Source organism: Penicillium maclennaniae (assembly GCF_028827695.1).
Source record: "Penicillium maclennaniae strain IBT 15551 chromosome Unknown utg000003l:1.0-5670915.0:1.0-5674809.0, whole genome shotgun sequence".
NCBI lineage: Eukaryota > Fungi > Ascomycota > Eurotiomycetes > Eurotiales > Aspergillaceae > Penicillium > Penicillium maclennaniae.
The window spans coordinates 3,413,041-3,440,404 of record NW_026623215.1 but is presented as its reverse complement, the minus strand read 5'-3'; the positions used below and the strand labels follow the sequence as shown (position 1 = coordinate 3,440,404).

Sequence of the window (27,364 nt, the reverse complement as noted above, 5' to 3'; positions counted from 1 at the left end):
GACTTTAAGGAAATACTATTTAGTGAAATATCGGAATTGAGCCGCTATTGCTTGCAGACCCATGGTGGTTCACTCTTTATACTTCAGTTGAAGGGCAGCGTAGCATGCTTTGGTAACCAAATTTCGCCCATTGGGACATCCTAGGTACAATGGGGCATTTTCGAGGTTAATATCAAGAGGTCCCTGTTGTATTGTTTTGGACTTTTCCTCGTGGGGTTTGACAGGAGGTCAACCTTCATCTAGCGAGTATTAAATATCAATCAATATAAGGGAACGTTGATCGATCGTTGGCACGTATCTCAATCCGCGTGACGAGATAACGCAGGCTCCCTCAGCTACATGCATCACAACTGAAACCAATCGTAATAAAGTGCGAGCAGAAATATTGCGAGTGAACTCTTGATCGGAACATATTCAGACCATCATCCCCTCACGGGAAAGGAGCGCAAGGGCACACGGGGTACCGATAGGCCTGGCACGCTATCCCTCATTAGGAGAATTGGATACACGCTTTCCCACACTGCCCTTTTCCCGCGCACTTTCAAACCCCTTCATCGTTGTATGCGCACATCTACTTGGCTATTCCACTCCCTTTTCTGCAGCCCCACCCAAGCTATCGCGCCTCCCGACTCGACCCTGCGGGGCTTGATACTTCGCAATCTCAATCTCAATCCCGATTGCTCCCCGCCTTCCGTACCCATCAATGTCCATGTCCCCCCAACCATCTTCCGTGACGGCGCTGTCCGCTCCCGGCAAGGTCCTCCTGACCGGTGGCTACCTCGTTCTCGACCGCAACTATACGGGTACAGTGTTCGCCCTTGATGCGCGCATCCACGTGGTCGTTCAGCAACTCAGGAGTCATCGCCGTGCACCTTCTGGGTCGAGTGACGCTAACCCTGTGCTGGGTACCGAGGCCCAGCCCACTCGTCCCGAGGGCGAGGAGACAGAGTCCGAGCACACAGTCGTTGTGCGTTCGCCGCAATTCATCGATGCGGTCTGGGAATATGGAATTCAGCGGTGTGAGAATGGAGGCGGTGTTAAGGTGGTTCAGAAGAATGACGGGTGCGCTTCTCTTATCATCACTCAACATCGGATTAAAACTAACGTATAGCAATGCAGCCCGCGAAATCCTTTCGTTGAGACCTCGCTGAGCTACGCATTAACATACATTAGCTACGTTGCTGACTCAAAGGACTTTGGCTCGCTATCTGTCACCATTCTGGCCGATAATGACTACTATTCGGAGACTGCAACCTCAAGAGGCCCTGCATCTCAAGCGCATGGACGTTTCGTCAATTTCGGTGTTCCTCTTCTCGAAGCCCACAAGACTGGTCTGGGTTCGTCCGCCGCGCTAGTGACTGCTCTCGTCTCTGCTCTGGTTATCCATCGTACAATGCAAGCTGACGACCTTGGTGCCGGCCGTGATAAGCTCCACAATTTAGCTCAAGCTGCTCACTGCGCAGCCCAGGGTAAGGTTGGATCTGGGTTTGATGTCGCGGCCGCCGTATATGGTTCATGCCTGTATAAGCGATTCTCACCTGCTATCCTCCAATCTGTTGGCGATGTTGGAACACCATGCTTTGAGGAACGGTTGTTCGCTGTGGTAGAAGATGCCGACCAAGAGCACCCCTGGGATACTGAATGTGTCGATTTTGGCATGCAGCTCCCGCGCGGAATGCAGATGGTCCTGTGCGACGTTGAGTGTGGCTCGCAGACTCCTTCTATGGTCAAGAAGGTGCTCCAATGGAGGAGCGAGAACCAGAAAGAGGCCGATATTCTCTGGGCTAGTCTGCAGAACAACAACGAACGACTACGACAGGAGCTGAAGCGCCTGGCGCAGCACCCAGATGCCAACACCGATGGTGAATTTTCAGATGTCCGCACCCTCATTGGCCGTACACGTCACCTCATTCGCACCATGACCCGCCGGACGGGTGTGCCTATCGAGCCCAGCGTGCAGACCGAGCTGCTGGACAACCTCTCTGAGATCGAGGGTGTCATTGGCGGAGTCGTGCCTGGTGCTGGTGGCTACGATGCCATCGTGCTGCTAATTCGGGACGATCCCGCCGTCATAACCAGACTGAACGAGCGGTTCACCGACTACAAGAGTGCTGTGGAGGATGACTTTGGAGGAAAGATTGGCAATGTACGACTTCTGGGTGTTCGTCACGGGTCAGAAGGAGTGAGAAACGAAGTTCCCGAACAATATGCCGCCTGGATTTAGATCAGATGGAACTCAACCTGGCTAAGAACAGCAAAGGAATCATGCTGCAAAGCTTGGAAAACGGATTATCTTGGCCTATTGCATTCTGAACCGGCCTCACAGGCGCCTCCGGCCCGTCCGACAACCACACGAATTCCGTCCAACCCAGCCCTGAATCATTCACGAACCCGATATATTACTTGTCTCAGAAGCCGAGATTTTTCGGGACCTTTGTGAACACGGGCTTGTGTGCCCAACACGGGCCGGATCCGTCTTTGTCTGCCGTTGCTACCGAGCATCAATCAAATGGATGACGACCGCCCCCTGATGTCAAGTAACAGACATAGAAAAACAGAAACATCGCGCAGATGTCTGACATGATCATATGGATTTTCAAGAATTGTGGTATGATTCAACGCACGGTGTTTCTTTGATCCTGATCGCAGGTTCGTAGCAAATAGCTCTATGCTTATGTCCTGCTAGGGACTTCAGTCATTGGACAGGTTGAGGTGGAATGAATTGCCTATAGATCAACGGTTATTCAATAGGTTAGTAATGTTGTCCATCTTCCATCGTCCATCCATCATTCATAGCGCGGGAATGCCCACGATGTAGCAGAATCCAGCTTTTTCTTTATGCATTCCCCCACCTGGACTTCTGCATTTGCTATCAAGACCGACGCCTCCCCTGCATATGCAGCCCAGTTCTAGGCCAGCCGAGGTCATTCATCTCTTGAGGCACCTGAAATACCTCACTGTGCGACAGAGAGTTTGTCGTTCCTGTATGGGCTGGCGAGGCAAATCGGGGGCATGAGCTCGTTTTCCACGAGCCTAAGATGGCCTGACTCTGAATAGAAAACACTAAGGCACCAGCGTGCTGATAATAGATTCAAGGTTCGCAACATGACACGCTCAAACCGTGTCCTGGTATGAGCAGAGTGGAATGCCAAACAAGCTGGGTTGGAAAATTTAGGTGTCGCTTTGTCCCCAAATCTCCCTGATCTCCCCTGTCATGGATTTAATCGAAAGTAAATAGGGTTCTAGATCTAATGAATGGAGTGTATATGTCTACAAAGAGTACTGTGGCGAGGTGGAAAAATTCCTCAGCCTCTTTGTCAGTTCGTCATATTGTCAGTTTCACGTTGCAACCTTCGGACTTAGACTTGCCGATCTCTCCTTAACTTCTTTTTCCTTCATTTTCCAGCTCTCGCTTTCTCCCTCCTCAGGATTTCTCATATCTTTTGATTGCTCACTCTCTGCCTACACCTCATCTTTTCTCGGCGCACTAGCGAAAAGACCATCGCGCCACTTCGGGTAGTTGACTCCTCACATTTGAGCCGATCGAACAACTCCTCTCTCCACATCTTTGTCATCTGGACCATTTGTTTCCGTGAAAAAAAGTTCTCCGTTTCCATTAAAGGGGCTGCATTCAATTGCCACCTGCCAGAGGGACATCAACGGTCATGTCTTCCACCGACAATGCGGAGCCCGGGGTGCTCAAGCCCAAAGATCATAACCCGGGGGTCACGAGTTCTCCGCAAATCGCGCAACCAACATCCAGTGAGCCCTCGAACGTTCCAGCCAAACCGGACCCCGTATCTGATAGCATTGCCTCTGTTCCTTCAGACTACACCCAGGCAGCCGATACGGCGAACCACCCCGCGACCGGTGGCGAAAGCGCCGTTCCCGTGACAGCAACGACTAGCTCCACCGACACTGCTCCGATCGATTCAAAGTCTGTTGTCGCGCAGACCCAGAACACCGATCCGCATTCAATGGATACTGAAGAACCTAAGACGGGCGCCGAGCTCTCGGAGGAGCAGTCGGACCTTGAGGGAAAGGAGGCCGAGGAGGCCGGGCCTTCGCTGGCTATCACCTTGCTCTTGACAACGGGCGCGCGGCATCCGTTTACCATCGATGCGAAATACTTGCGAAAGCGCTCAGTCAATGTCGAGAATTATGATCCCTTCGTCATGAGCGTCTATACATTAAAGGAGTTGATCTGGCGAGAGTGGCGAGCTGGTAAGCTACTCCCTACACCGTCGCAAGGCAGTGGAGTAGGCTGCGAATTGATACCTAACTATTCGTCATATTATAGATTGGGAAACTCGTCCATCTTCTCCAAGCGCAATTCGTTTGATCTCTTTCGGAAAGCTGCTCGATGACAAGTCGCCTCTGGCTGGTATGTGTTGCACGATGTTAAGCGCTATATGGCTACCTGTACTAACTGGGCGAAACAGACTCAAAGTTCAACCACGATGCCCCGAATGTTGTACATATGACCGTGAAGCCCCAGGAAGTGGTAGACGAGGAAGATGCCAAGGGAGCCAAGTCTCAGTACAGCCAAGGACGTGCAGCCAGCGACCGCAGCCCTGGCTGTCGCTGCGTCATCCTTTAAACGGCTTCCTTCAAGCACCCCAGCACCCGCGACAATGCCTCAGGTTGCACCCTCCGCCTTATAAACCTGACTTTTGAGTCTTGACTCCACCCTTCATGCGTTCATCCTACCATATACTCCCGACTTTCCACCAACTGTCAACGCGACTACTCGACCAAGCCTGCCTTCATGCAGCATCTCCTCACCACAGCGCAGCGTCACCTGGCTTCTGATGAATATGCGCTCCAGCAGCGGCTTTTGGACGAATCAAATCTTCTCCAAACCTTGATATCACGTCTTTTTATTTACCTGTCCTCGCCAATCCCTCCCAGTCCCAAACTCAAGAGTCTCTCCGCCCGTCCTGCTTCTGTACATGGGATATGAATCACCGCACCCTTGCCCGACGGCCTTGAACCATGATCCTTACCGTGCTCGCCCCTCTCCTTGTTTCCCTCATCTCGGTCTTCACCTGCCTCTCCCTTCCTATTTCTATATACCCATCCGATCCGTTTCTTTTTGGTTCTCCCTCTTCTTTTTGAATGTCCATTCTCTGTACGGCTTGCCTGGGACTTGTGTATCTACAAATTTCGCCTGTTTTCTTCTTGTTTGGTTGTTGGTTCGTTTCGTAGTGTACATGCTTTCCACCTTCATACTTTACTGGAGTCTTCGGTATACAATTGAATACTTGATCCTGACTGCATTTCTGACCTGGGCCAGCTACTTACTGATATAAAGGGAATCAACCCAGTTGATAATAGAGGGGAAGAATAGATTGCACTAGCTATATCATGGCCTCTGTCATGAACAAATGCAGACAGAAGACCGAGGCAGCAGGTTCAGTAATCTAATTCTCTATCGTGGACATGACATCAGACGTTAGTCTTCGAGGGGATGGAGAATAGAGACTAGTTGCACATGTCGATCAAAGGAAAAAGGAGAGAAAAGTTCAAGCGCATGGGGGTTTTATCATTTAAAAGTCCATCTTCAACCTCTTCTCCATCTCGTCGTGGAAGGTGGGTGGTTCCCGGAACTCGTCGCCTGCAGGAAACTCAAATCAGTTCATGCTCAAATAAAACCAAGCAGCACGGGAAGTTTTATAACATACCAGGGAAAATATCCTCCCAGCTCACCTCCGTATCCCGACCTCCAAGCGTAAGAATATCCTCGTGGATGTTGCCACCCTTCATGCCGCCCAGCACGGCCGGACGGAACGTGCTATCACGGACAATCTTCAGCTCCATGCCACGGCGGACGGGCTCAGCGATGCCGTATGCCCGACGCAGGGACTCCATCTTCATGGCATCTTGGGTTGCGCGCCAGGCGAGTAGGCGGGCCTCCAAAGGGTGTGTGGAGGAGGGGATATCGTTGAGGGCTGGGCTGTTGGTGGACGAGGCGGTTGCGGTGGCGGGTAGAGTAATCTTGTTACGGAGAGTATCGGGAAGACCAGGTGCTGAGGGGGCGCCCTTTGAGAGCTGTGTCTGGCGGGTGGTAGTGTTGGTGGTTGAGCTGGGGTTACCAGATGGGGGTGCGATGCGGAGAGACTGGAATTGTTAGTTAGTTGTTTTCAAAGATCGAATGATAATTATATGATAAGTTGAAGCTATGCTCTAGCAAAAGATGGAATTGGAAAGATGGGAGTCTGGCTGGCTCGGGGATGACTTGACGGAGGATGAGGTCAAGGTCCATAGCTTGATCACCTACCATTGCGACGGGTTCAAGATGGACTCTTGAACTCAGAATTGTAGACTTGGAGTGATTGTCAGAAACGGAGGAGCTGCAGAAGACGAAGAAGATACAAGAATGAACGAGGATGATGACCGAAATGCGGAGGGCAGCGCCAGGCAGAGAGAGAGCAGCGCGTCCAGCTCCTCCGGCTGCCCACAGCCACCAGAAACGCAGGTCACCTGACACCATTAACTCTAATCTGCATTTCTCCATCACAACTCGAAGATCACTCACGTCAAAGAACAACTCCACAATGCACCAATTAATGACACCTCTCGCCCTCCGGACTCTGCGGACTCTTGTCCACCGTCCAGCGTTCACGTCGACCCCCCCTCCGCACCCTGACAACCTCCACTCTAACCCGCCAAACCCCGAGTCCACGCTTCACCTTCAAGCCCGTCTTCCGCACGCAAACCGCATTCACCTTCTCCGGCATGACCCGCCAATTCTCCAGCTCACCGATTATCCGCGCAACCTACAACCAAGTGCGCCGCGGCTGCCGCAAAGGCCAGCGTGCGCGTCGAGGCCGGTCTCCGGCTTTGAAGGACCATCCGTCGTTGAAGGGCGTATGTCTCAAGACCGGTATCACCAAGCCCAAGAAGCCCAACTCTGGCGAGCGCAAGATTGCTCGTGTGCGTTTGAGTTCGGGCAAGGTCGTCACTACGATTATCCCCGGCGAGGGCCACAACATTCAGCAGCATAGTGTGGTTCAGGTGCGTGGTGGCAGAGCCCAAGATTGTCCCGGAGTGAAGTACCACCTGGTTCGTGGTGCGATGGATTTGGTAAGTTTATCTTCCTCGTATTGTGGGTTCGGGCAGACTTGCTAATTATCTCCAGGGTGGTGTCGGAAGCCGTGTATCTTCTCGGTCAAAGTACGGAACCAAGAAGCCCAAGGGCAACTAAAATCTGACCACTTTGGTTGAGTTGAGAGTCAATGGTTGTTTGGAGTCTCTGGCTGCTGGGCTCGCCTTGATGCTATGGGCTGAACGTCATACCTTATCTTTTCTTACACTGTATTTGTGCAATATGGGCGACATTGTTATTTATTGGAATTGCTTGTACCATTACAACTATCTAGATTATGAGGACCTGTGAAATAGATTCCCCAAATGATCTTCATACGACCATCATCGAACCTTCTCTCCTCTATGAATGATGATTTACAGTAGTACCTCTGACTCATTAAATTGTCGCTTCCGGTGATTCCATAACCTGGGCTCTTCATGAATTAAGTCAAGAGCAACTTGTATAAAGGTTGAAAGACGGAAGCAGTAATACGACGAGAGAGCCACGAAAACGGTTGATGCATGTAGAATCTAAGCGCTGCATATCAATGTTTCCTATGGAACGTCTTGTCCTACTCAGTCACCAAGCTTCTCGAACAATCGATGTTTGGAATCGGGGTTTAACTTGTATTTGATTTTTGTTCATACCTTGAAGTGAACTGATTAGCTACACAATCATCACGCCGAGGGAATCATATGAAAATATGGCAATACAGCTGCTTGTCTGATTCTCTTTTACTCCAATAAATCATGCAATCAATTTTTCTCAACGATAATAGAAACGCTCGGGAATCGATATAGTAGAACATGGCAGGTATCGCAAGTCAAGTCGCCGTGTATGGGGAAAAAACCGTGTTATCAATCAGAAAATATGAGTATTTCTGCGACTTTGACACGCCGAAGAGACTTTCAAAACACAAATCTGGAATCAAGAGTACACTTTCGTGCTCACTGAGCTGTGCCTGGGAACGCTGCGGAGGCGTTCTCCAAGATCGTACAGACATTTCATGACGAAGTGTATATGAGTGAATAAATAGGCTCGAGCACTTCGACTCACGAGCAAGATGATTGTGCTCAAAAATAGCAGGATGATGCCAAATTGTCCGAGCGCAATCAGTCAATCGTTCTTGTCCCAGCCTTCGGGCATTGTCATTTTGTTGACCTTGAACCACCGATTGGTGCCTGATTCGAGGTTAGCGAATGCGTCAGTAGACTAAGGCCGTCCCGGGACTCACAAGAATAGCCCTTCCAATCAAAGTTTTCTTCTGGCTTGCAGTGACAGCGAAGGTCCAGTCTTGTCTGCTCGTCGATCGGGCAGTGCGTGAATGGTACATGGTAATAAGCAATCTCATTGAAGAAGTGAATTTGCTCCTTCTTCAGCATAATGGCAGCGGCAATAGAGTGCACGGGTGCATCACCCCAGCGTTCGTAGAAGAAACCGCCATCCTGATCCAAGGAGGAAAAATAGTCAATGTACTCCTTGGAGCGCAACCATTCCAGGCTGCCAATTTCGAAGTTGGACCACTGGGAGAAAGTTAATCCTTTGAACAATTGAAATCTCATGGGATTGTACGTACGAAGTGGCACTTGTTATAACTCTCGCCACCATCCTCGCTGATAAAGTCCATAGCATTTCCTTCAGGGATGTGCTCGGGGTGGTTCTTCATGAACTTTTTCACGCTATCCCATAGCGTGGGAATGGTCTCGTAGTACTCGTACAGACTGATGACAAAGCTGTATTTCTTGTCGTTCTCCTTCATGAAGCGGAAAGGGTCGGCGCCAATGTCACAGAAGAGTTCAATGCTGGGCTCGACGCGCCAGTAGTATTCATAGTTCATCATCAGCGGGTGACGGAAGAAGAAGCCAGATTCATAGCGGCACATGTGACGGTAGCTCTCGGAGCCTCCGTAGATGATCTTCTTGCGATCCATCTCTTCGCGCGCTTCCTTCGCTTTGTCCTGGTCAATCCATTCCGGATAGGACCAGTGGTCCTTCGGGATTCGACCATAGTGTGTAGTTCCGGACACCAGCGAGGTGGTGAGTTTCTTGAAGTCATCGTCAAACTCGTTGTCGTTCAGGAACACCCAGTCATAGTTGTAGTTGCGGTTGAATCGGTCTTCCACTGTGCGGATGGACTTTGCGATATCCCAAATATCACTGTTACGAGCGAGGGTGACAAAAGTGGCGTTCACCCGCTCATTTGTAGAATTTCCAGCGGATTGTAGCTTTTGCGCTCTGAAATCTTCGTATGAGGGACGGGACTTGGGGAGTGAGACGGAGGTGGGAATCTGCAGGTCGGAGCGGGAGATGAAATAGAAGAAGGTCAGGCACTGAAGGTCGTTAGTGATGCGATCGACAGGGACTCGACAAGAAACCCCATCAGTTCAGCCTTACCACGAGGGCGACCGCCAGATAGCGGGTATACCGCACGGAGGACATTGTGGCGAGTGGAGAAAGGTGTTGTCTATGGGGCTAACGAAGGTCACAGTGAAAACAAGCCCGCAGAATTCAGGCCAATCCACGTTATAGGGAGCAAGACATTCGTGTAGAGGTCAAAACCAACACAGAGATGGAGCAGTGGTGGAGTAGAGAAGAAAGGAAGGCCGCGCAAGTCAATGGCGACAACCGCTTTCAGCCGCGTGGTTTCACCGGTTCCAGACAACTTGGAATTCTCAGGGGAATTTTGCGATGCTCTCGGGTCTTTTCCAAGATTAGCCTCTCTCCGATTTTATGATTGGAACTATGATGACAAGGGTCTACTCTCTCCCCATTCAATCGAAGAATTTCCAAGGGAGATTACAAGTGTCGTTAACGTCCTTGGCGAATTGAGACGTGGTAATTCGTGACGGTGGATAAGCCCCCTACACCTTGAAATGCAAAGTCGGAGAGCACCAGGCATATAGAAAGAGACAAGGAAATAAAGATGATATTGGATTTGTTTCAGATCTTCCCTCGTGGAGTCATCACATCAAAGATCCCAAACGAGTCGCATTGGATCGACACTTGGCAGTAGTGCCTCAGGCAGCCGCACTCCAGAACTTCGTTCGCTCCATCTGACGCTCTCCTCGTCCCCCCACCATCCTTCCCTTCGACGCCCCCATTTCTCCTTCTTCCTCTCTTCGACCAAAGAGGCATGTCTTTCTTTGGATTCGATACCTCCCTCCCGAGGGATCGAGGTCGTGGCCCTGGGGCCAAGGGCTTCTTTGAGAACTCGGATCCCTTCGCGCAAGTCGCTTTGGCTGACAAGTTCCTGGACGGTGATGCGTACGCTCCCTTCACGATGATGAAACCTGACATGGATGAGATGCTGATATATATACTTAGCGTTGACTTCGAGGATACCTATGACGGCCTTGGCGACCAGCTCGATGACGATCAAGACGAGTTCAACGACGACACCTTTGGCGGCGGTGGCGGAGATGCTGCGCCTGTCGGCAGAGACTTTGATTTCTTTGGAAGGACTGCTGGTGTTGCCGATGCCATTGGAGAAGAGCAGGTTCGCTATAGCTTGCAGAACCCCCAGGCCGCACCCGCACCCGCTCAGAGAGCTCCCCCCACCGGCAACGATTCCCACCGAGTCGACCTCTAGGCGCACGGGCTACGAGAAGTACTCTGAACCTGGATATATTCCCGACCTGCAAGCGAAATCGAGCGTTTGGACGCAGAAGGCCGAACCGAGCCCCGCCCCCGCGCCGGCCCCAGCCCCGAGCCGCAAGATAATGAGTCTGGAAGAAGTCGAGGCACTTGAGGCACAGATGCGCCGCGGTCAGCCTGGTGGAAGACTACCTCCACGACAGATGCAGCAGATACAGCAGATGCAACAGATGGTGGCGGATCCGTATCAACGTCACCCTCAACATTTCCCCACGCTTCATGATGGCTTCCACCAGCTGGCTCCGGAATTGCAGGCGCAGCTTGAGAAGGCGGCATGCCACCTCCACCCCCGGTGATGCCGGAGCTCTATGGCGGACTCGGACCTGCTAACCCCCCCGGGTGCCCCTTTCCTGCGAAACAACCTCCCTCCTCAGAACATGCCGCCTCAGGCCCCCCGCCATGCCGGTCTGCCTCAGGGTCAGCGGCCGCAGCAAATGCAGCAACAGCTCCCGCCTCCGAGCAGCCGCGCACCGAACAATGGTCTGCCGGTCATTACTAACCCGCAGCAGCTTCTGCACCTGACTGAAGAGCAGCGCAATGCTTATTTGGTTGAGGACGCGAAGCGGGCCAAGCGCAACCACAAGATTGCCCTCCTCTCCAGAGGAAACGGCTTGATGACGCCCCAGGACAAGAACTTTATCACACGAATCCAGCTGCAGCAATTGGTGGCTGCGGCCGGTAACGTGGCAGACGCCGATCCCGAGGCTGTGTTGGCCGAGGACTTCTACTACCAGGTCTACAGCCAGATTCGTGGCGCGCCCCGTCAGCATCCCCACCAGCCTCTTGGCCACTTTGCCCAGACCTATCTGCTCCAGACCGGAAACCGTCTCGGTGGGAACCGACACCGAAACACTTTGCAGGGCGCAGACAATCATATGCAGCGGATGCAGCAGCAAGTGCAGCGTGCTGTTGAGGCTGCCAAAGCCAAGCCTAAGAACAAGCAACTGATCATTGAGGGAAGTTTGGGCAAGATCTCTTTTAGCAACGCCAAGGCGCCCAAGCCTATGCTCAACATCAAGCGTCCCGATAGCTCGGAGGGACCTCGTCCTAAGAGGGTGCAATCGGAGCTTAGTTTGAGCGACCGCAAATCCATTCTCACCAATATCGAGCGTGTTTATAGCGCTTTGATGTCTATGGAGGACATGGAGCGCACAATGCCGCCGCCACCGGAAGAGGGTGATGCAGAAGCGATCCAGAAGCATATGGAATGGCGCCAGGAACTCCACGGACTCAACCAGAAGCTCTGGAAAGCACTGAAGGTTATGGAGCCTATTGTGCCCAACTCCACTACCCCTCACCCCTTCATCGCCTTCCTTTCCCACGCCAAGGGCAAGAAGGCCATTCCCCGCATCTTCCGTCACATCGACCAGGAGCAGCGCGTGACTATCCTAACCATGATCGTCGTGCATCTGGACAGCTTGGACGTGGTGCGCCTGGCACAGGCTATGCCCGGTGAGGCCCAGCCCTCCATGGCTGTGCGCGAAGCCATTGACCTATTCTCGCTGGCCGTCATGCCGAGCTTGCTCCAGTATGTCAATGAGGCACCCTTTAATATTATCATCGGTCTCCTGGGCCTGGTCATCGCGCAGACCCACGTGCAGAGCGTGGCTCGCACCAAGGTCGGCCTGGGCATCCTGACCATGCTCCTGAGTCGTGCGGAGCTGGTCAAGGAAGCTGGCCAGGCCCCCGAGCGGGACTGGCAGCAGTGGGTTGAAAAGTTCAACGTCCTCTTCGACACCCTAGAGCCCGTGCTTGCCGACATCTTCCCGGGCTCGATCAACTCGGGCGACGACATGTACGTCTGGCAGTTCCTTGCCGCCGTGGGTATTGGTGCCAGCCCCGAGCAGCAGCAGCGTCTGGTTATTGCTGTGAAGTAAGTTTCCTTCCCTGAGGATCTCCAAGATTACTTGTGCTAATTATTCATAGGGATCGCGTCATGGAAACCGTGGGCTATAGCAAGAGCCTTCCTGCAGACATGTCCAGTCTGCGACTGGGCAACGTCAACCTGTTTATGCGGGCCATCGGATTGGACGTGGAGCTTCTTGGTTAAAATGAGCGGAAACGACGAGTGATTTGTTTGATGTCTGATATTCCGAGCTCGTCCACACATCGATTTGGCTCATAGTGCCCCTTTCCGAATAAACCTGAGCGTCAGGTCCTCGACTGGGGGCCTCCTAATCCGAGCATTAACTGCATCGATATTGAATGCAGCGCGCAGCATGCAGAAACGCAAGCAAGCGTGCCTTTCCCCTGAACTGCGTTGCGCACCCCCCCCCCGACGTGATCTTTGGGAAGAACCTGGCTAGAGCCAAAAGTCTTTGCAGGGCACACAATGTAATCCGCCCTTGAAAGCATATGTTCATTTACTTTCTCCCCATACCAATTTATTCTGTCATTTTCTGTTTACTCTTTACCCGGTGCGGATGGGGCTAGATGGGGATTACCATTTTCCTGATCAGGGGGGATAAGTGCGCAGGTGTCTTCATAGTCATAAAAGCAACGATCCATGAAGCCACAGACAACACCACATCGGGAACGGGCTAGGTGGAAGCCGGAGATTGGACCACTGGACCCTGAACCGGGGCAATGGTCCCGGCCGTGCCTCTAATTCGGCGCGGAGTGGGCTCTAGACCCGCAGCTTAAAATGAAACGAGGAGTTGCCGTTGGAGACGCTTTGAGGGATGGCCCATGAAAATCATCCTAATGCATCTCCAAGGCCCATCGGCGCCGGATCTTTGATGCCCGCGCTTATCTTTGCCCGCTTCAGCTTTTGGAGGACACCCTGGTCAGTTGCGTGCCGTGTTCACCGCCAGGGACGAGGGACGATCTACATAAACACCAGCCCATGAGCCGGTCCCGACATTTCTCATCGAGGAGGGAGTCAATTGCATGGACACGCCAGGTCAGAGAGAATCCAGATGTTTGCGATGGCTCAATGTAATTAGATGTCCAACCAGGTACCTCAGGTGTCAAGACGCAACGGGCAATGCCGCGTAATGGGGAAAGAGGAACGGGGAAAGAGGAACGAGAGCGGCCGGTCTCCCCACCTGGAATTTCCCCTTAAAGTGCCTGCCCCTCCTGCCCTACATTCCCCTCCTTCAATTCATTTTGACCTTTCATTCTTTGAATCATCGCAATCATGTCTGCTGGTTCTGTTCTTGTTGCTGGGTAAGTCAAAACATGCCTCTGCTGAAACCCCACTAACCTCCCCGCAGTGGCACGGGCTACATTGGCTCCTTCACCACCCTCGCTCTGCTGGAGGCTGGCTACAAGGTCGTCGTTGCTGACAACCTGTACAACTCCTCCGCTGAGGCACTGAACCGGATTGAGGCCATTTGCGGCAAGAAGGCGGAATTCGTTAAGCTCGATGTCACCAACGAGGCCGACTTCGACAAGGTGTTCGAAGCTCACCCCGACATTGACAGCGTGATCCACTTCGCTGCCCTGAAGGTATGTCAATTGCTCTCTTTTCACCATTGATGAGATGCGCTGACATGGTCATAATCAGGCCGTCGGCGAGTCTGGCGAGAAGCCCCTGGACTACTACATGGTCAACGTCTACGGCACCATCAACCTGCTGCGCTCGATGGTCCGCCACAACGTCACCAACATTGTCTTCTCTAGCTCCGCCACTGTCTACGGCGATGCCACCCGCTTCCCTAACATGATCCCCATCCCCGAGGAGTGCCCCCTGGGCCCCACCAACCCCTACGGTAACACCAAGTTCGCCGTTGAGACCGCCATCACCGACGTCATCAACGCTCAGCGCAACAACGCTATCAAGGCCGGTAACGAGGCCGAGGCCAAGAAGTGGAACGGTGCTCTGCTTCGCTACTTCAACCCCGCGGGTGCTCACCCCTCCGGCATCATGGGCGAGGACCCCCAGGGCGTCCCTTACAACCTGCTCCCCCTGCTCGCTCAGGTTGCCACTGGCAAGCGCGAGAAGCTGATGGTCTTCGGTGACGGTATGTGCCGCCCAAGTCCCCAAAGTATACCAATCCTTTCTAACTAATATCCACAGACTACGCCTCCCATGATGGCACCGCCATTCGTGACTACATCCACATCCTCGATCTCGCTGACGGCCACCTGAAGGCCCTCAACTACCTCCGCGCCAACAACCCCGGTGTCCGCGCCTGGAACCTGGGTACCGGAAAGGGCTCCACCGTCTACGAGATGATCCGCGCTTTCAGCGCCGCTGTCGGCCGTGACCTCCCCTACGAGGTCGCTCCTCGCCGTGCTGGTGACGTCCTCAACCTGACTGCCAACGCTACCCGTGCTAATAAGGAGCTTGGCTGGACTCCCACCCGTACCCTCGAGCAGGCCTGTGAGGATCTTTGGCTCTGGACTAAGAACAACCCCCAGGGCTACCGCCAGCAACCCCCGGCGGAGCTGCTGGCTAAGCTGAAGAAGTAAATTTGCTTCATTTTCTGACTGAGATTAAAAGACTCTTAAGGAGTGTGGACATAGACGATTTATTGGTAGAATACACTGAAACGAATTTCCTTTTCACTGGATTTTGACTTTAGATGCAGTTCCCAGGTTTGAAGTAAACAGACTACTTGACTCGGTAGCTATCCAGGAACCCGATGATAAAAGATACGAACGATCTATAAATTTGCAACCGGCTGAATGCATATGAGTTTACCAATCTGTCAAGTCAACCCATTCAAATATGCCTCACTTCACGCCTTGTTTTTCTTACTCCTTCTTGACCCAGCACTCGGCGCCTTTTCCGAACTCTTCTCTTTCCTCTCCTTCTTCTCCTCCTCTGCCTCCTTTTCCTTCTTCTCCAACGCCCGCTTCACAGCCCCAGCCTTCTCTGCCTCCTCAATCTGCTTCTCACTAAACTCCCAAAGCCTCTTCCCAACATCCTCATCCGCCACATCCTTTCTCGCGTAGTCAACCTGTCGACACTCCTTGATCATCCACCCGCCTTGTCCACGCCCATAGCTCTCCTCCATAGCCGCATACAAGATACTCTGTGCGCCCTGCTGCGGTGACTTCAGAACAAGCCACCAGAACGGCCAGGTAATGAGGTACACCAACAGACCCCACAACGAACCACCCGTAAGCCAGCGCCGTGTTCCGGGCGTGCGGCAAAGCCCAGGGTCGACAACAATAACGCGCGCGCAATTCGGTAGTCCATCGGGTCGTTTATATGCACTCAGATGGCGCTGGAAAGACTGAGCGAAGGTCATGAGCGCGAATTTGCTCATCGCGTAAACATTCTTTCTCTGCGCTGAGTCGTTCTTCGTTTTCGAGTTCACGCCCCGCACGGTATCAAGATCGAATTTCGCTCCAATGTACCCTGACGATGTGGTGAAAATTACCCGCACGTCGCGATGGGCAGGCTGCACGCGGAGCGCCGGGCTGAGAATACTGAGAAGGTGGAAGTTGGAGAGGTAATTGACTTGCCATTCGGCGTCGATACCGTCGGGAGTCAGAGTTCTAGCGCTAGACGGGAGAGCGATGCCGCCGCAAAGAATGACGGCGTCAAGGCGGCGGGGAGGGGCATTGTCGATCCATTTCGTGGCGAAAGTGCGGACGGAGTGCAAGGATGTGAGGTCGACTTGTTCAGCGTAGATGAGGTTGTTTTTTGTCGTGCGGCGGAGGTCGTCGATGTATTCGACAAGGAAGAGGTCGGAGGGCGGTTGTCTCGTTAGGAGGATAACTTGGGCGCCGCGGAGGGCGAGTTCATGGACTACACTTGCGCCAATTCCTGATGTACCGCCCTAAGAGATATTAGATGGGTGAAATTGGGACTGGGAGGAAGGGTAAACGGACCGTCACCATTACTACTTTTGAATGCATCAATCTTTCGGAGATGTTGCGGGCTCCGCCGAAGTAGTACTTCAGCACGACAATGAGGAGAACCCATGGCGCATAGCGAAAGACCGGCCAGATCCATGGAATTGAATCAAGGCCATCTGCGATGCCCTTGACGATAATTGGGATGGGCATTCTTGGGAGGTGAGTTGGAGTGAGGAAAAGAAGTCGAGCTGTTCGAAAGGGCGCGCGTTATCCGTTATCGATAAGATTGCCACATCTGCCACATCTGCTCTTTCCGCTCTTCAACTTGGCTACGATGTCGGACGACGAGGACTATTTCCTTCCGTTGGAAGACCAACGGGTCTTTGGCGCTGGTATCCGGCGTAAAAGGGTGCCATTTGTGCGCTCTTCGGAGCATGAATTGAGCACGACGAGACCAGCTTCTACTCCTGCCACGAGCATCGCTGATACTTACCTCTCTATTGTTCTTAAGACAACCGACGGGGACCTTGCGGATAATGTCAAAGAAAACGATTCGAGTACATCCAAAAATACATCAAGACCTATCCCAGAGGGACATTTGCCTCCTGTTCGTACAACACAGTCTGTACCTCCAGCAGCAGAAGCAGTCGCTCCACCTCAAAAGGACCACTGCGAGATATGCAACCTTCCACTCTCCTCCGAACCGGGTACCGACTTAGAAACACGTCCTCACGAAGCATCCTTAGCCCATCAAGTCTGCCTCAATCACTCCCACCCCCCATCACACCTCGACCGCACCCGCACCGGCCTGCGCTACCTCTCCACCTACGGCTGGAACCCCGACAGCCGCCTTGGTCTCGGCGCATCGGGCAGAGAGGGCATCCGAGAACCACTCAAAGGCCGCATCAAAAACGACAAAGCCGGCTTAGGTTCCGGATTAGACAAAGATGGAGATCGATTACCAGCACCGCCGCCGCCACCGAAGAAAATACAAAAGCTAAACGCCAAGCAAGCGCGGAAAGGTGCCGACGAGGCGAGGAAGCGGGGTGACAAGTTGAGGAATCTGTTCTTCCAGAATGACGAGGTGCTGAAGTATCTCGGCGAAGATGCTTGATTATGACTGGATTCAACAATTAGCGTGTTCTTTCTTTTTACGAGATACCCAGGAAGTTTAGAACTCTAATAGAGATGAGAGCAGAGCAAAATATGGATTGTTTTTTTTGTGTATTACGTGATTCACAAATTTCTTTGTACTATGATCTTCCCCTAAACAGAAAACACAGTCGTAGGCGAAATGCCCGGACCACAGACCATGATCAAGATAATGAAAAGATGGTATCACAACGGCGCTGAATGAATACATGGCACAGTGGACAAGGAAATGGGATAGGTGGTTATGTATCGTGCACCTATTTGAAGAAGCGGTACTTCTTCTCCTTGTCCTTTTTGTCCTTATCCTTCTTCTCCTTATCTTTCTTATCCTTGTCTCTTCTGAGCAATTTCCCTCCCGACGACGTTGATGCCGGGCTTGATCCGTTTGATCCCAGATTCATACCGGCCATTAGGGCCTCCGGAGGCGCGGGCGAAGTCGAGTGTGCTGTGAAGATGGCCTTTTTCTTTGGCTGAGGGTTGGGAGCAGGCGGTGCCTCGCGCTCGAAGAGGTGTGCTGGAGCAGACGGCTTGGGTCGCTCGGCTGGGATATCTAGGCGGCGCTTGTCGATACTGAGGTCGCCGACTTGGCGCATGAAGAGTCCCGGGGTCAACATGTGTGTTGTTGCCAGGAAGATGTCACGACCATAGGTCTGGGAGAGTTCATAGCAGGTGCGCGCCTCGGATTGGGTGGCACCTCCGGCCATGAAGACGATCAGGCGCTGCTTGGGCTGGTCGGCAGCTCGAGTGCGTGCCCAGGTTGGTTTGGCGCTGCGTAGGGATGCTTGCTGCGTTATTGTATCCTGAGCAGCCATCCCGCCATCAGTTTCGGTGTGAGGTCTGGTGAAGGGGAAGACCGTTGGATCCAAAGTGCCTCGGATTTGTTCCTCCAGCATCTGTTTGACACCAATCTCGTAGCGAGACAGACTGACTTCTTCAGTCTCGGGTACTGGAGCTTTTTTGTTGAAAAGCGATTGCACTGGGGGCCTCTCATCCTTTAGAGGTTTCTCTACCCGCGCACCGAGAAGATCGAGGTTAGCAATAACGTTCCCGTCTTGTCCAGCGAGCTCTGCATGGGACATCAGTTTACGAATGTCGCCACCTAGCAAACCTCCACGGTACAGAATATAGAGAAGAATTAACCGAAGCCGGTCTTGGGACACAACCGATTCGTCATCAAGCAATTGGACAAGCTGCGCAGCCAGATTCTTGGCTTTCTTGTAATTCTCGTCAAGGCCAGAGGCGAAAGATTGCTCAATGGAGCTTACTTCCAACAGCTTGCGTGTTTGGAAGAATTTCATACATTCTTCTGCCATGTTCAAGTGCAACGTGTAAGCATCTTTGCCCTCCGTAAACTCGGTCAGACCTGCCAGCATGTCCTTGATCGTATTAACGTTGGTTTTGTCGTTACTGCGAGTAGCAACGTTAGCTATGTCGGGGCTCAACGAAGAATATGTTTTCGTACTCATCAGCAAACTGGGAATTCGCTTTTCTGAACTTGGCGAAGTCATCCCCTAATTTACCAAGCACGTCTTTCATGTGCATGTGTCGATAGTCCACCCAGATCTTGTCGTGCTCGCCAAGCTCCATGTCCTTGTCCTCTTCATTCGCTTTACCTTCGTTAACCTTGGTTCTGTAGGTGACTTTATCCCCATCCTTGATTGGTAATAGATCATGCACCATGGCCTGATATGTGAATTCATGGAGAAGAGGGGCGAAGATGTCCATAGAACGGTCCACCACAAGCAATACTCCCCGAGGTCTGTTAGACGGAGGCGGGAAGTCTCGTTGAAATTGTGCAAATTGGTCTAGCTCCGATTGAATAAACCGTGCCAGATGGGAGGAAAGAACACCGGCTTCGTGGGTAGGAGCTCGCGGCCGGTAATACCGGATGACAGGATATTCGCCCAAACAGGCACAAAGTGAGACAACCTGAACAAAAGTGAGCTTCAGGGTCCGCCAAATTCATGTGGAAAAAGGAAATAGTATACCTTCTGAGCAAGTTCCTGGAGGTGATTCTTGACCAAATGGTTACAGCCTGGATGAAAGAGCACGGGGAAGCTCCATGGATCGCGGAAAGTAACCACGCGCGATTCTCTGGGGTAGAAATTGATGTTCATAATCCGATAATCTGCAATGCGATCGCGCGCAATTTGAGACCTGTCAAGCCGCGCACGTTGCTGTGGGTCGAGGACTGATACCCGTTAGCCAAAGCGCTTCGCCCAACGCCCAATCGTCGCCTACTAACAAGATGTCCAAACCAAGATTGCCTTCCTGTACCTTCCGACCTCAATGTCGGCCATAAGACAGTCGACGATCCATGCCTCTGGTGTCAGGATGTATAGCGCGTCCATATCCGGATTGGACATTCGTCGCTGCTCAATTTGTTCAACATCTGCGGGGTGCCGGCGCTGGTTAACGAGCGGTTCAGAGTCCCGGTCTGGGAAGGAAACCCACTGGAGACATTCAAGTTGAGAATTTCCTCTTCTTTCACAGCGGAATTAATCAGTTTCCTGCTCTGTTCGTCCACCACCAAGACTTTCCACTGTACGGGGGAAGCTATCATCAGTGCCCGCCACTGAGGAGAACCAGGGCGAAACCCACCTCATTACCGCCCGCATTTCGGATTGTGTTGAGTATGACTGCGAGAAGAGTTACAATGTCAGCCAATCCACCTCTAGAGGAACCTAGTACCGTGGCAACACGCACTGTCGCGTTGGATGCTGATTATTGAGGAGCCCATGGTGGCGGGCCACGGGCCGAAGGATCACCGCGGAAGCAGAGGATGAAGAAGGAGGCGCAGAAAGAGAGAGAGGAGGAGAAGATGGAGCAGAGAAGGAGTCGAGATAGGTGGCCGTAGGAGGTACATGAAGGAGAAAGTGGTTCCCCACCATTTGAGCTTCGACAGGATGCAAAGTGGATCTCCCGGTGGCGCGCCAGGGAACTCATTCCATCCCGATAAGCAACTTTTTTCTTGAAACCACCCTGAAACCACCTCTCTATTTCGCGTTTTCCGCTTCTTTGCTCCTTGGAGGCATCTGTTTTATTCCTTCATCGGTCGAGGGTCTAGGGCGGAATGCAGTCATGGGGTAGAAGCAGCCGCTCGCTTTTCTGCTCCTTGCGATCATGCACTCCAATCCGGCCTAAGCAGCATCACTCCATCGCGACCCTTCTGTGCTTCGAAAGACGACAACGCCTAAAACTATCACTCTCGGAGCGTCATTTTACAACATCGCCTGTCCTCCGGCGTACAAAACGAGACAAAAAGGCCAAAGAACCGCAGGCCAAGCCCGCCACTACCCTGGATCAAAATGGCAGGCAAACGCAGCATCTTGCAGAGTTCGATCGGCTTGTCGAAAAAGCATTGGTTGATGTGCGGAACAAGCTCCTCAAAACAAAACAGATGTCAGAAGGATGGAAGCAAATCGAACGACGGGTGTTAAATGCCTTGCGGATGGACGAAGCAAAGGCGGATGCGGGCTCATTGCTGCAGACGAAGAGATCATTACAAAGGGCTATGCTATCTTCTGGGGCGCAGGGTATACGAAACGAGCTGGAATATCTCAACTACGCCGATCAAACTACGAGAGATTACTCAACTCCAAACCTCGAAGCACAGAAGAAAGTGACCGACCTTCGTTACCCGGCCGAATGGTATCCCGCCGCACGCTCTATTCAACGTACAGTGCATCTTCATGTCGGCCCGACGAATTCTGGAAAGACATACCATGCCCTGAAGCGACTGGAAGCCAGCAAATCGGGGTTCTACGCTGGGCCGCTGAGACTGCTTGCACAGGAGGTGTATCATCGCCTTAAGACAAGTGGTATTCCATGCAGTCTGGTGACCGGCGATGAGGTCAAGGTCCCCGAAGATGGCACATTGCCACGCGTCATGAGTAATACAGTGGAAATGGTCAGCCTGGCACGGGACTTTGATGTGGGAGTCATCGACGAGATTCAGATGATATCAAATCCACAACGAGGTTGGGCATGGACGCGAGCAGTTCTTGGAGCACGAGTCAAAGAGCTGCACCTATGCGGTGAAACACGTGCTGTGCCGTTGATTCGGGAGCTCTGCGCTCTCACGGGAGATAACTTGGAAATTCACCGCTACAACCGGTTGAATCCCTTGCAGGTCATGTCGAAGAGCTTAAAGGGTGATTTAAATAATCTCCAGAAGGGTGATTGCCTGGTGTCCTTCTCACGGGTTGGAATTCATGCTTTGAAGGCCGACATCGAAAGATTGACCGGAAGACGAGCAGCCATTGTTTACGGCGGCCTGCCAGCCGAAATTCGGACCCAACAGGCTAATCTTTTCAACGACCCTGACAATGACTATGACTTTCTCGTCGCAAGTGACGCGATTGGTATGGGGTTAAACCTGTAAGCATCACCAGATATCTCCGTCTTAAAATTTCAACTGACACTTAGTAGGAGCTGTAAGCGTATTATCTTCGAAACCTTGATCAAGCGTCTCCCTGGTGGTCTGCAACGATTATCGATCCCAGAGATCAAGCAAATTGGTGGGCGTGCAGGCCGGTATCGTCCAGCGAGCGCCACAAATGATTCAGAGGACGGAGCCAACGTGGGCCTAGTCACATCCCTTGAAGAAGTCGATCTGCCCTATATTGTCAAGGCCATGGGCACAGAACCCCCACCACTCCGTGCTGCTGGGATCGTTCCTACGGATTCTACCTATCAGAAGTTTGCCAGATACTTCCCGAGATCTACCCCATTCGAGTATCTGCTCAGGCGCGTCAAAGACATCGCTGAGATCAGCCCGCTTTTTTTCATGTGTGATGCGAAGAGTCAGCTCGCTAATGCTGAGATTATTGACAACGTGACTGGGTTACGGCTTCAGTCGCAAATGACGCTAATGGCCGCCCCAATGGATGCCAGAAGTAACGCTGGGTACGACGCCATCTCTGAATTCGCTGACTGCGTGGCCGAGAACTCACGTGGACGGTTCTTGGACATTCATGCTCTCAGGCTGGAGGTCTTACAAGAACCAGTATCCGGACAAAAGGAATACCTGCGCGAATTGGAGGACCTGCACAAAGCCATCATTCTCTACTCATGGCTGGGATTCCGCTTCGGCGGCGTCTTCACGGACCGGACTCTCGCTGCGCATGTCAAGGAACTCGTCGAGGAACGAATGATCCGAGCATTGACTGAGTTCTCAGCCAACAAGAAGTTACGAAAAGACGCATCTCTGCACCGCCAGATTGCGCTGCAGAAGCAGCTCCTCGAGCAAGGAAAATTCGACTTTGAAAATGATGGCGAGCCGGAGGGTAGAGAAGAGGAAGTGGAGGAAGGTCAAGCAGAGGAAGGCTCATCAGTCCTTCCGACTCCTCTTTCTGAGACTGGATCGACCGACGCAGAATCCTCAGAAAGCTCGATTACCGACTTTGAGACTGATTTGGATGAAAACAGTTCTTCAGAGAGCAATTTTCACGGGCCCAAGCTACCGGAAAATGCGAGAGACCTCTTCTGTATGATGTACTTGGTGTAACAAAAGACTTGTATATTAGCTGTATTATATCAAACCACTCCAACAGCCCCGGGATGAAATGTCTCCATTTAATCGTGTATAGTTGTCTTATCTCTTATCGGTGGCGACTTCGGCCGGACTGATTTTCCGCCTACACTTTGCTTCGTGAAGGTCGGTCTCGATCGGTGTTTGCGCACTCGCTCTCATATCGCTTTCCTAGCGCCTTCCGTTCCCTTCGACCGTCGTTCTTTCGATCTGTCGCCAGGATGGATGACCTGGAGTCGCTGGAGCTGCTTTCGCTCGTGTCGCGAGTGACGAGCGAGCTCCAGAACCACCTGGGCATTTCCGACAAGACTCTGGCCGAATTTGTGATCGACCAACACCTCAAATGCAATGGACAATTCTCCGAATTCAAAAAGAGCCTCGATGACATGGGCGCTGAGTTCCCGGAAAGCTTGATGGAGAGTATTGATCGCCTTGTACTCACGATGCACCCAAAGTACAAGTCAAAGAAAGCGGAAAATGGCGACTCTGGTGCCGGAGGCGATAATTTGATGGACGAGCTGGATGCTCTGGAGAAAAAGTCGCGGGTTTTCAAGGGCCTAGCTTTCCCAGATAGGGAGAAACGCTGGGAAGAAAACGACTACCTTGATCGGCAGGCCGCCGACGAAGCCGATGCGCGGGAAGGCGCCATGGACGACACTTTTGCAATGCTGGAGGGGCTTGCTGGGAAGCCGAAAGAAAACCAAGCTGCCTTTACAGATGAGCGCAGCACCAGAAAACGGAGTCGCAGCCCCCAATACGATGACTACGACCGCGGACGACGACATAAAAACAAACATCGGTCGAGATCACGGAGCGCACATCGTCGCATCAAGAGTGACGACCTTGTGGACGAATTTGGACGATCCATTGACAGACACAGCAAGCGCGAAGACAGTCGCAACGGACACAGCGATCGACGGAGACGTCGTGATCATGAACGTAATGACGACGATGATTATTTCCGACGACCACCACCCGTTGAACTGGATGACCAGCCAATTCTCTTCAAAATTTATGAGGGACGTGTCACCGGCGTGAAGGACTTCGGCGCCTTTGTGAATCTACAGGGAGTGAAAGGTAAGGTCGACGGCCTTGTCCATGTTTCTGCGATGCAAGAAGGCGTGCGAGTGAACCACCCGGGTGATCTTGTTTCTCGTGGCCAGCCAGTCAAGGTCAAGGTTGTGAGCATTGAGGGCACTCGCATTGGACTGTCAATGAAGGAGGTCGACCAGGTAACAGGAATGGATATTGTTCCCCAGAAGCGGTTGGCTTCAGGCGCGAATATGCAACGCCTCGATGGTTCATCAGGAAACGACCGATACGGCGATCTCAGTTCAGACGTGCCCGTCATTGAAGAATCTAACGGACGGCCAATGCGGAATCGCAAGCGTATGACCTCGCCTGAACGATGGGAGATCAGGCAGCTCATTGCTTCTGGGGTTGCATCCGCCGCAGACTATCCCGACCTTGATGAGGAATACCATGCCACCCTCACCGGCGAGGGAACGTTTGAAGAGGAGGAAGATATCGATATCGAAGTCAAAGACGAAGAGCCTCCTTTCCTGGCTGGCCAGACGAAGCAGTCGCTCGAACTTTCTCCTATTCGTGTGGTCAAGGCCCCTGATGGCTCCATGAACCGAGCCGCCATGTCGGGTACCAATCTCGCCAAGGAACGACGCGAATTGAAACAGCAAGAGGCGCAAGACAAAGCTGCTGAACGGGCCAATGAGGTCGACCTCAATGCACAATGGCAGGATCCTATGGTTGCACCTGAGGATCGCAAATTTGCTGCGGATCTGCGCAGCACTCAGCAACCCAAGCAGGATGATGCTGTACCGGAGTGGAAAAGGGTCACCATGGGCAAGAACCAGTCCTTTGGCAAGCGAACCGACATGAGCATCAAGCAGCAACGTGAAAGTCTGCCAGTGTTCAAGTTCCGCAAGCAACTCTTGGATGCCGTAAAGGATAACCAGCTGATGATTGTGGTTGGAGATACTGGTTCAGGAAAGACCACGCAGTTGACGCAGTACTTGGCCGAGGCTGGATACGGAAACAATGGTATCATCGGTTGCACTCAACCTCGTCGTGTCGCTGCCATGTCTGTGGCCAAGCGTGTTTCCGAGGAAGTCGGCTGCAGGCTGGGAGCAGAGGTTGGCTACACCATCCGTTTCGAAGACTGCACGAGTCCAGAGACCAAGATCAAGTACATGACCGATGGAATGCTTCAGCGAGAAATTCTGCTCGACCCAGATCTTAAGAGGTATTCCGTGATCATGCTTGACGAAGCTCACGAGCGAACAATTGCCACAGATATCTTGTTCGGTCTTTTGAAAAAGACCATCAAGCGCCGGTCCGACCTTCGCTTGATCATTACGTCGGCCACTCTGGATGCCGAAAAGTTCTCCGAATACTTCCATGGCTGTCCCATTTTCTCAATTCCCGGACGAACTTTCCCTGTCGAGATGATGTATTCGAAGGAGCCTGAATCTGACTATCTGGATGCTGCTCTCATCACGGTGATGCAGATTCACTTGACCGAACCGGCAGGTGACATCCTTCTCTTCCTTACAGGCCAAGAAGAAATTGACACTGCCTGTGAGATATTATTTGAGCGGATGAAAGCATTGGGCTCTACAGTCCCCGAGCTGGTTATCCTTCCTGTCTACTCCGCGCTTCCCAGTGAGGTACAGAGTCGAATTTTCGAACCAGCGCCGCCTGGTGGCCGCAAGGTTGTCATCGCGACTAACATTGCTGAGACTTCAATTACTATTGACAACATCTACTATGTCATTGACCCCGGCTTCGTGAAGCAGAATGCCTACGATCCGAAGCTCGGTATGGATTCGCTCGTGGTGACACCTATTTCGCAAGCGCAGGCCAAGCAGCGAGCTGGTCGTGCAGGAAGAACAGGTCCTGGCAAGTGTTTCCGACTGTACACGGAGGCCGCCTATCAATCCGAGATGCTCCCCACCACCATTCCTGAAATTCAGCGACAGAACCTGTCGCATACTATTCTCATGCTCAAGGCAATGGGCATTAATGATCTTCTTCACTTTGACTTCATGGATCCGCCCCCCACTAACACCATGTTGACAGCTCTTGAAGAGCTGTACGCCTTGTCAGCTTTGGACGACGAAGGTCTACTGACTCGTCTGGGCCGTAAGATGGCCGATTTCCCTATGGAGCCCGCTCTCGCGAAAGTTCTTATCGCCTCTGTCGATATGGGCTGCTCTGATGAGATGCTTAGTATCGTCGCCATGCTCTCAATTCAATCTGTATTCTACCGACCCAAGGAAAAACAGCAACAGGCAGACCAGAAGAAAGCCAAGTTCCACGATCCATGTGGTGATCATCTTACCCTGCTGAATGTCTACAACGGCTGGAAGAATTCCAAGTTCAACAATGCTTGGTGCTTCGAAAACTTTATCCAAGTTCGAGCCATCGGCCGCGCCAGGGATGTGCGCAATCAGCTCATGGGCATCATGGAACGCTATCGCCACAAGATCATTTCTTGCGGACGGAACACTACTAAGGTGCGACAAGCACTTTGCACTGGTTTCTTCCGAAACGCCGCTCGCAAGGATCCCCAAGAAGGATACAAGACGCTGGTGGAAGGCACACCTGTGTACATGCACCCGAGCTCCGCGCTATTCGGAAAGCCAGCCGAACACGTTATCTACCACACTCTGGTGCTCACCACTAAGGAGTATATGCACTGCACCACTTCGATCGAGCCGAAATGGCTCGTGGAGGCAGCCCCGACATTCTTCAAGGTGGCACCTACAGACCGTCTGTCGAAGCGCAAGAAGGCCGAACGCATCCAGCCTCTTCACAACCGATTTGCTGGCGAAGACGATTGGCGTCTTTCGGCCCAGCGCCGTCAAGGCAGAGGTGGTGGCGGAGGCACTTGGGGTTGATATGTCACTTTCGGATACCAATGCTTTGTTGCATGTTTAATACTTCGTATATTCACCATGTACTCTTTTTTCTTTTTCAAGCCTGATGAATCAAACTGGACTGGCGTTTGGAATGGAACCAGCCATCCTTTGCATTATATGCTTCAAGTATGCAGAGCTTTTAAATAAAATACGGAATTGCCATCTCATCAGATACCTACCTCAGCCATGTGTAGTGAACTATTTCACATCTCCGAACATTTCAAGTAAAGAAAGTCGCTGAACC

General features: G+C 52.3%; 13 protein-coding genes across 13 annotated transcripts; 9 read left to right on the top strand and 4 right to left on the bottom strand.

The window, feature by feature from the left end:
• Positions 1-703: 703 nt before the first annotated feature.
• On the top strand, positions 704-2,224 carry erg8 (phosphomevalonate kinase; the record flags this gene model as incomplete). Its single annotated transcript, XM_056965078.1, has 2 exons — positions 704-1,062; positions 1,120-2,224. 2 exons carry the CDS (start codon positions 704-706, stop codon positions 2,222-2,224), a joined length of 1,464 nt encoding a protein of 487 aa, XP_056825031.1.
• Positions 2,225-3,665: 1,441 nt separating this feature from the next.
• Positions 3,666-4,600, top strand: N7477_003414 (uncharacterized protein; the record flags this gene model as incomplete). Its single annotated transcript, XM_056965077.1, has 3 exons — positions 3,666-4,224; positions 4,301-4,384; positions 4,443-4,600. 3 exons carry the CDS (start codon positions 3,666-3,668, stop codon positions 4,598-4,600), a joined length of 801 nt encoding a protein of 266 aa, XP_056825030.1.
• A 949-nt stretch (positions 4,601-5,549) lies between these two features.
• On the bottom strand, positions 5,550-6,283 carry N7477_003413 (proteasome maturation protein; the record flags this gene model as incomplete). The annotated part of the gene is made up of 3 exons (XM_056965076.1): positions 5,550-5,617; positions 5,685-6,120; positions 6,281-6,283. 3 exons carry the CDS (start codon positions 6,281-6,283, stop codon positions 5,550-5,552), a joined length of 507 nt encoding a protein of 168 aa, XP_056825029.1.
• Positions 6,284-6,738: 455 nt separating this feature from the next.
• On the top strand, positions 6,739-7,207 carry N7477_003412 (mitochondrial 37S ribosomal protein uS12m; the record flags this gene model as incomplete). The annotated part of the gene is made up of 2 exons (XM_056965075.1): positions 6,739-7,086; positions 7,142-7,207. The coding sequence occupies 2 exons, from the start codon at positions 6,739-6,741 to the stop codon at positions 7,205-7,207; spliced, it is 414 nt and encodes a 137-aa protein (XP_056825028.1).
• Positions 7,208-8,206: 999 nt separating this feature from the next.
• N7477_003411 (glycosyltransferase family 15 protein) lies at positions 8,207-9,528 on the bottom strand (the record flags this gene model as incomplete). Its single annotated transcript, XM_056965074.1, has 4 exons — positions 8,207-8,271; positions 8,325-8,613; positions 8,667-9,419; positions 9,484-9,528. 4 exons carry the CDS (start codon positions 9,526-9,528, stop codon positions 8,207-8,209), a joined length of 1,152 nt encoding a protein of 383 aa, XP_056825027.1.
• A 694-nt stretch (positions 9,529-10,222) lies between these two features.
• N7477_003410 (uncharacterized protein) lies at positions 10,223-11,039 on the top strand (the record flags this gene model as incomplete). The annotated part of the gene is made up of 2 exons (XM_056965073.1): positions 10,223-10,585; positions 10,638-11,039. 2 exons carry the CDS (start codon positions 10,223-10,225, stop codon positions 11,037-11,039), a joined length of 765 nt encoding a protein of 254 aa, XP_056825026.1.
• A 12-nt stretch (positions 11,040-11,051) lies between these two features.
• Positions 11,052-12,793, top strand: N7477_003409 (deadenylation-dependent mRNA-decapping factor PAT1; the record flags this gene model as incomplete). The annotated part of the gene is made up of 2 exons (XM_056965072.1): positions 11,052-12,616; positions 12,670-12,793. The coding sequence occupies 2 exons, from the start codon at positions 11,052-11,054 to the stop codon at positions 12,791-12,793; spliced, it is 1,689 nt and encodes a 562-aa protein (XP_056825025.1).
• Positions 12,794-13,882: 1,089 nt separating this feature from the next.
• On the top strand, positions 13,883-15,159 carry N7477_003408 (NAD-dependent epimerase/dehydratase family protein; the record flags this gene model as incomplete). Its single annotated transcript, XM_056965071.1, has 4 exons — positions 13,883-13,911; positions 13,959-14,193; positions 14,252-14,708; positions 14,765-15,159. 4 exons carry the CDS (start codon positions 13,883-13,885, stop codon positions 15,157-15,159), a joined length of 1,116 nt encoding a protein of 371 aa, XP_056825024.1.
• Positions 15,160-15,428: 269 nt separating this feature from the next.
• On the bottom strand, positions 15,429-16,707 carry N7477_003407 (putative oxidoreductase; the record flags this gene model as incomplete). The annotated part of the gene is made up of 2 exons (XM_056965070.1): positions 15,429-16,478; positions 16,531-16,707. The coding sequence occupies 2 exons, from the start codon at positions 16,705-16,707 to the stop codon at positions 15,429-15,431; spliced, it is 1,227 nt and encodes a 408-aa protein (XP_056825023.1).
• Positions 16,708-16,831: 124 nt separating this feature from the next.
• On the top strand, positions 16,832-17,611 carry N7477_003406 (putative G-patch domain protein; the record flags this gene model as incomplete). The annotated part of the gene is made up of 1 exon (XM_056965069.1): positions 16,832-17,611. The coding sequence occupies one exon, from the start codon at positions 16,832-16,834 to the stop codon at positions 17,609-17,611; it is 780 nt and encodes a 259-aa protein (XP_056825022.1).
• A 295-nt stretch (positions 17,612-17,906) lies between these two features.
• On the bottom strand, positions 17,907-20,389 carry N7477_003405 (Sec1 family protein; the record flags this gene model as incomplete). Its single annotated transcript, XM_056965068.1, has 7 exons — positions 17,907-19,056; positions 19,112-19,578; positions 19,638-19,840; positions 19,895-20,041; positions 20,104-20,191; positions 20,251-20,288; positions 20,356-20,389. 7 exons carry the CDS (start codon positions 20,387-20,389, stop codon positions 17,907-17,909), a joined length of 2,127 nt encoding a protein of 708 aa, XP_056825021.1.
• Positions 20,388-23,158, top strand: N7477_003404 (ATP-dependent RNA helicase SUV3; the record flags this gene model as incomplete). Its single annotated transcript, XM_056965067.1, has 3 exons — positions 20,388-20,390; positions 20,930-22,029; positions 22,081-23,158. The coding sequence occupies 3 exons, from the start codon at positions 20,388-20,390 to the stop codon at positions 23,156-23,158; spliced, it is 2,181 nt and encodes a 726-aa protein (XP_056825020.1).
• Positions 23,159-23,403: 245 nt separating this feature from the next.
• On the top strand, positions 23,404-27,099 carry N7477_003403 (uncharacterized protein; the record flags this gene model as incomplete). The annotated part of the gene is made up of 1 exon (XM_056965066.1): positions 23,404-27,099. One exon carries the CDS (start codon positions 23,404-23,406, stop codon positions 27,097-27,099), a length of 3,696 nt encoding a protein of 1,231 aa, XP_056825019.1.
• Between the last annotated feature and the right edge of the window lie 265 nt (positions 27,100-27,364).